At 35.5% G+C, this 6,599-nt stretch overlaps 1 protein-coding gene across 2 annotated transcripts; it reads left to right on the top strand.

The window, feature by feature from the left end:
- Positions 1 to 352: 352 nt before the first annotated feature.
- LOC137176730 (CMRF35-like molecule 8) lies at positions 353 to 4,627 on the top strand. 2 transcript variants are annotated; one of them, XM_067582624.1, is made up of 8 exons: positions 353 to 538; positions 661 to 717; positions 1,794 to 2,111; positions 2,226 to 2,549; positions 3,188 to 3,292; positions 3,447 to 3,539; positions 3,944 to 3,987; positions 4,071 to 4,627. In XM_067582624.1, exons 1-8 carry the CDS (start codon positions 499 to 501, stop codon positions 4,353 to 4,355), a joined length of 1,266 nt encoding a protein of 421 aa, XP_067438725.1. In that variant the 5' UTR covers positions 353 to 498; the 3' UTR covers positions 4,356 to 4,627. The 2 variants fall into 2 exon arrangements, with proteins under 2 accessions (XP_067438725.1, XP_067438716.1); XM_067582615.1 differs by having other exon boundaries at positions 356 to 538; positions 3,929 to 3,987.
- Positions 4,628 to 6,599: the final 1,972 nt, after the last annotated feature.

Here is a 6,599-nt window from a genome sequence, read left to right as displayed (position 1 = left end):
AATTAGTTGAGATCACTAAATAGTTGATGTCATTACAATAGATTGGGTCTGAAGGGGGAACAACATATTAATATCTCATCATAACATTAATAGATGGTATTATAATGATTTTGATTATGATTGAAAGATAAGAGGGATATTGTTGACGTTGTTTGGTTGTACATCCAAACCACCCAGGTGAATAATTACTCATTAATGATGAGTCAACACTCATCATTTATCTCTCCATCTCTCTTTCTCTTCTGTCTTTCTCTCTGTTTCACTCTCTCGCTTTTGGCATAAAAAGATTCACATCCTTGTTCTAAAATACCATGCAAATTTTTCAAGCTATGTGCTAGAAAGGAGAAGTTGACAGAAAGAGAGAAAGATGATGTGGCAGAAGGAATAAAACAGGACGATCAGAGTAGAGCACGTGCCACAACAACAAAAAAATTGAGTTTATTATTTGATAAAGTAGAATTTAAACTATAGTACGCTGGAAAAAGCAGGATTGAGACAATGAGAATATCTCTAAAAGTCACCATCTGCTTCATGACAGGTAATATTATCTGACAATTCATGAAAGTGTTATTCTTTGATGAGACTGAAACCTGTTTTTTGTGTTATGATGAAATAACTTTTTCTTCTTGTGTTTTTTAATTTTTCTTATTTTTATGACAGCCATTGTGAGTTTATTGTCTGTGTCAGGAAACAAAGAAGGACTGGCCAGAATTAACTGTAAGTACAATGAAGATGGAAAGCAGCATGTAAAATACTTTTCCACACGCTAGTTTGTTGGATGTAAAAATGAAATAATGCCAAGAAAATCATAAACAAATTCAATGAACTAGTGAATTCAAATAACTGTACTTTACAGTTTTGAGGTACTTGAACTTGACTTAAGTATTTCTATTTTCTGCTACTTCATATTTCTACAATTCACTACAACTCAGAGGAAAATGTACTTTTTTACTCTACTACATGTAGTAACTCTGTGGTCAACGATTTTTTGTAGAAAACCTTTTGTAGAAAACTTGTGATCAGCATTGTACTAGTACATATATACTGTAAAGTAGTTACAATTAGTCACAACAAAGTACAACAGCAACACACCATTTACTGTATCAATGCCTGTTAATACATCATTAATATAGTCCAACAAATGGACTTGTAACCATATAAGCAGCCTTCACATGGAGCCAAATGAGTATCTCATACTATCTCTGTACTTTTACTTCAGTAAGACTTTGAATGCAGGACTTCTGCTTTTACTTAACGTCTCCCTCCACTCAGAAATGTTGCTTATAATAACTGTACTTCACTTGGATGTTTGAGCTTCACTGTGCAAAAACAAACAAATAAATAAAACATCTCAGACACAAATTAAGAGCGAACAAAAACATTAAAATGGCAGCTGGACAGCTTAACAATGAGATGAAACTTGCTATAAAGTGCTGTAAAGCTGAAGGAGCTGCAGATTTGGGTGATAATTATTTATAGGTTCATCACTACAAGCGACACATCTGACATTATGCATTGTAAATTGATACATACAAAAATATTGATTACAGCTGCTTTAAGTAAACAATGACAGACAGATTATTTGTGTATTATAGTCCAATGAACATCTCCTTCACGGTAACAATCAGAAAACTGACTGATGATGTTGAGAAAATTAAATACTGTTGTAATGTGGACAGGTTTGAGTTGGAATTGAACCTTCAGGAATTTATATTTTTTGTCAATTTTTGTTGCCTTCAGTGAAAAGGTCAGCCTTCAGTTTCATGCTCAGTCATGTTTCCACTCTCTGGCAGGTGACAACACGCCTGTGAACCAGACAGCACACGTGGGAGGATCTGTTACCATCAACTGTAACTATTCAAGAGCTGAAGAAAGCAACGTCCGCTATCTCTGCAAAGAAGATGAAAAGCTCAATTGCAGAAATATGATAGAAACGCACAGTTCAAATTACACAAAGCGAGGAAGGTTTTCTCTGACAGACAACAAACAGCAAAGAGTCTACACTGTGACAATTTCCGGACTGACAAAGGCCGACGCAGGAAGATACAAGTGTGCTATGGAAAACAGTTCTTTCATTACATGTTCAACTGAGGTCCACCTGCATATTTTAAGTGAGTATTGATCTGCTTTTAATCACCTTGTTTCAAAACTACATGAAATACACTTCTACAGAGACACTTTAGTGAAGCAAAGTGGCAGCATTGATCTTGAGTTATTTTTTTCAGACTGGGATGATGTTAAATCGGAGGAAATATCTGGTGATACAGGAGACACTATCCAAATTCAGTGCTCCTATCCTATCAGCCACGAGATCAAAGAGAAATCCCTATGCAAGGGGAGGGATCCTTCCAACTGTGAGGTGCTAATACATACAACAGAACAGGACAGAGATACCACTAAAGGCAGGTTCATTATGAAAGATAACAGAAGACTGAAGTACTACTATGTGTACATCAAAAATCTGAGCATAAACGACTCTGGAACATACTGGAGCTCCTTTGATAGAACATGTTGGTATGCTGGATACTGCAAATTCCACCTTTCTGTAGGTGAGTACACTATTATAAACTGTAAGACGAGTATAGCTTATTCACTCTGTTCATATGCAACAAATGCTGTACGATTATATGATCAAAAGAAGTCTGTGCTGCTGTTGATGAACAGATGTTAACTCTGCAGGTTAACCCATTCATAATACTGGTCCAACCCAGTATTATGACTGGAATCAGAAAAGACACCAGAACTATTTCATGGGACTGTTTTTTTACTCAAGGGCTGCACTGAAGTACAGATTAAGAATTAACATAGAAAATATATGATCTGTTTTTTTTTTGTTTTTTTTTTAAATTTACACTATTTTGGTTATACTGTAGATCAAAAAACCCAATAGAGAAATTACAATTTTGACCAGCTTCAATATTAAATGCAGAACCTTTGTTCGTATTTTTTTATATTTCTGTATTGCTACTTACACTTAAGCAAATGATCTGAACACTTCTTCCACCACTGACTATTTCTGAGTGAAAATGACAAGTGAAAGACCTAAAATGACAGTGATGGAATACAGAACCTCAAGTAATATCTGTGTGTATGTTTTGCATGCAGTAAATTCACTTATGCATTCCTCAAGTTTAGTCACAGCTCTATGCTTTTGCCTTTTTTTTTTTTTTAAAAAACCCTTGTGCAGTTGAAAAAGGCACCAAGACAAAAGAATCAGACCCTCAAGCTCCGCAGGCAACAACAGCATCAGTGCTGACAGATAAGTCATCTACATCTTCGCAACCAGAGACGGGTGACAGCTGTTGTTCATACTTCCCTAAAATATACACTTGTACTGCACAGTCACACTGATCCTGATGCTCTCTTCTTACTGTATATGCAAATCCAGAGGATAATGAAACAGCGCGTTTTCTTAAACAGTTTGTACTGATGTCTCTTGGTTGCAGGTATGATGGTCGGTGTGGTGGTGAGTCTGACATTGTTGGTGATAGCTGTGGTTGTACTTATACTGTGCAGACACAAACTCCCCAGGACACAAGGTGAGGCGTGGAAATTTGTCAAAAACGCTAGCATGAAAATGCAAAACCCCATTCACACACACACACACACACACACACACACATATATACATAGGTAGTTTTAAAAACATTCTTCTTCTCTGGACTTCTCTCTTGGCTTTCAAAAAGATGGTTGGAAGTTTTTTATGGGTAACTTCTGAAATTTAGGAGTCATGCTAAGATCTTTTCTTATAGACCAGATGATTTATAATGTTGAATGATTGAATTAAGGAGGAAAACATTTGTCGAAATTGAAATGAAAAGCTTGACTTGCACATCGCATGATTTTGACTGTGAGATATATGCAGATAGACAGAAATATCTTGTTGTTTCCATCTATTTAAATTTTCTTCTTATTAATGTGTATTAAGTGTGTTGCACTGCAGGAGGATCATCAGAGCAGAGGACTAACACTGGAAACAACACAGAGGTGTGCATGTGTTTCTGTGCTTGTGAGTTTGCATATGTATACAACAGATGCATCTATCACACCACTCCCCTTCTCCTCTGCAGGGAAATCATGGAGACTATGAGGAGATAGAGGAAAACTTAGGAAATACATTGCCGTCCATTTATGTCAGCATCAACCCTCCTGCAGACCACCTGCACTACGCCAATGTCTATTTCCAGAAAGACTCTGTCAGTGTCTTGACAGACAGAAACACACTTCCTGACACAAATAAAAATGTCTCGTCTTGTGACTACTCTTCTATCAGTCCGACCCAGGGCACCACCCATCCTCCAGCTGCAGGGCAAACTGTCTATTCTACTGTAAATCTTGAGGGTAATATGCCCTGAGGAATTTTCTTTTTTCTCCCATATTGTCCATATACCCAGAATATATGGAGTGTTTATCTGCTTTCAGCTCAAGTTATTTGGTAACGCTTTTGAGTGATGGACCCTATGTTAGGTGTGTGCGTTTCTGGCATAGTTTGACTTCGTTTGCAGTACATCAGTTTATCAGTAGTATAGTTAGCATTTAGTGTGGCTAATAATACAGCATGTAAATGTGAATAATAATGTACATGTGCTCTGAATGTGATGAATAAAATATTATTTGAGAATCCTGATGTCCCTGGTTTGGGTCAATCATTCATCATTCTCTTCTTTACTTCCATAGTAGTCATGCAGACATGATACATTCCTAGTAAAAACTCTGTATGATGCACCTGATATGTCACAAAAATAATAACGACTATAAGGAAGGAAGTTATTGGTTGCATTTTGGTTGCAGCTGACTCAGAGTTGTCAGAATGATTCAATAAATTCATCATTATGTAGATTTGCAGATAAAAAAGACCTATTATTAGACATTGGGTCATTAACAGCAGGTTCTTTAATAACACATACTCATATATTATGTAATACTTGATTCATAGATATTCAGAAAACACTTGTTTATAATTAGTTCATTAGAAATAGTTCCTGATTTATTCATTGGTAACTACTCACAATTGTAAAGCACGACTGACTACTGGCTATCGATTTAAATGTTTTGAATATTACAATATAAAGGAAGGTTAAATCCAACTAAAAGGTGGTGAAACATGCAGGCACAAATGTTATATTGAGTAAGTCTGCAAATAAATCAGCAGAATGCATAAGAATACACTGACAAACAAACGCAATTTTTCATTGTATTCAGTTGCAAAACTATTTCTTGTGGTTGCTGCTGTCACCACTTCCAGTTCATAACACGTTTTATTGAGGCAAGTGAGTTATAAATAGCCTGTATGGAGGTTCTTCAGTGTTTGATACAGTATCCAGTTTTAAGATACAATACCATGTCTTCTTTACTTTGTTTTGCTCTGCAGCGCCCCCTTGTGGCTGAACTACTGATCAGCCAGTGATTGGCTCCTTTCTGCCTCATGAGTACAGTAAGATCGGTAACGGTTTTGAGAGTAATTTTCCATTCGGGTCATTTTTCTAAAAAAAGAGAGAGAGAAAGTTTAAACTAGTTGACTGATTGAGATCAAGAGATCCTGCTGCTCACACTGTACACTAGTGCTCACACTAGCACAGCATCACTGACTGCACAGAGCAAAAATGCTGAGAAGAAGAATCAACATTATTTTACAGCATAAGTAAACTTACATTTTACAATATATATTAAGGCAGCAGTTGAAAAAGAAAAAAAGTATTTGAACATAAAATATTTTGAGAAAAAAAACCAAAAGACTCATTTGTGGGAATAAATACTGCATTATACACTTGTTATGTTTGCCCTATAATAACTAGTTATTTACTGATTCACTTTAGTGAATAATATTTGTTAAAGATCCCCTCCAGACATGTTTTAAGATGTATAAGAATACTCTGCTTGGAATAATAATTTGTGTCTGACATGTTGTTTTTCCACAAAAAAAAGTTCAGTAATCTAGATAAGATAATAAGTTTAATTATCTTGTTTTTTTATCTTAAAATCCTCAAAATTACATCTCCTCCCTCTCCCTTATTGAAAAATCCAGAATCTATGAATATGTAAATAGCTTTCATTTCAACAGTTTAACTGCTGGACACATGTCTCCTTAGTGTTTGTGCACTGGAGGCTTCAAGTTTCCACATCCGCAAACAGCATCGTCAGATTAATGTGACAAATAAGACTTGATATAGTCTATGGACAGCACTAACTCAATTATAAGATGTTGTGGAAAACAAATATGCTGTAAATTCTCAAATAAAAGTTAACCAGTAAACATGACGGAAGAAAACAAACAGCAACAGCAATTATCAAAGCAAACAGGTCTGAAAGCGTTGAAGATTGTTACTAAATTATGATAAAATACACTCATAAAAAATAAAAATAAACGCCACTTTCAAATAATCTTCTCCAAATAAAAAGAGGTCAAATTTGGACTTTTTTGAATTTATTGTAACAGTTATTAATTATTTCTTCTAGCAGGCTTAAACCAGGTAGATTTAAATGTTTTGTCGTTCATCATATGACAAAATGCAAGTCCATAAATTATGATATTGTAAAAATGATGACATGTACGTGTAAACTGACAGACGTCCCAGCGGACCAATGACAGAGGATGGTGA

Source organism: Thunnus thynnus, chromosome 3, assembly GCF_963924715.1.
Source record: "Thunnus thynnus chromosome 3, fThuThy2.1, whole genome shotgun sequence".
Taxonomy (NCBI): domain Eukaryota; kingdom Metazoa; phylum Chordata; class Actinopteri; order Scombriformes; family Scombridae; genus Thunnus; species Thunnus thynnus.
This window is presented reverse-complemented; position numbering and strand designations above follow the sequence as displayed.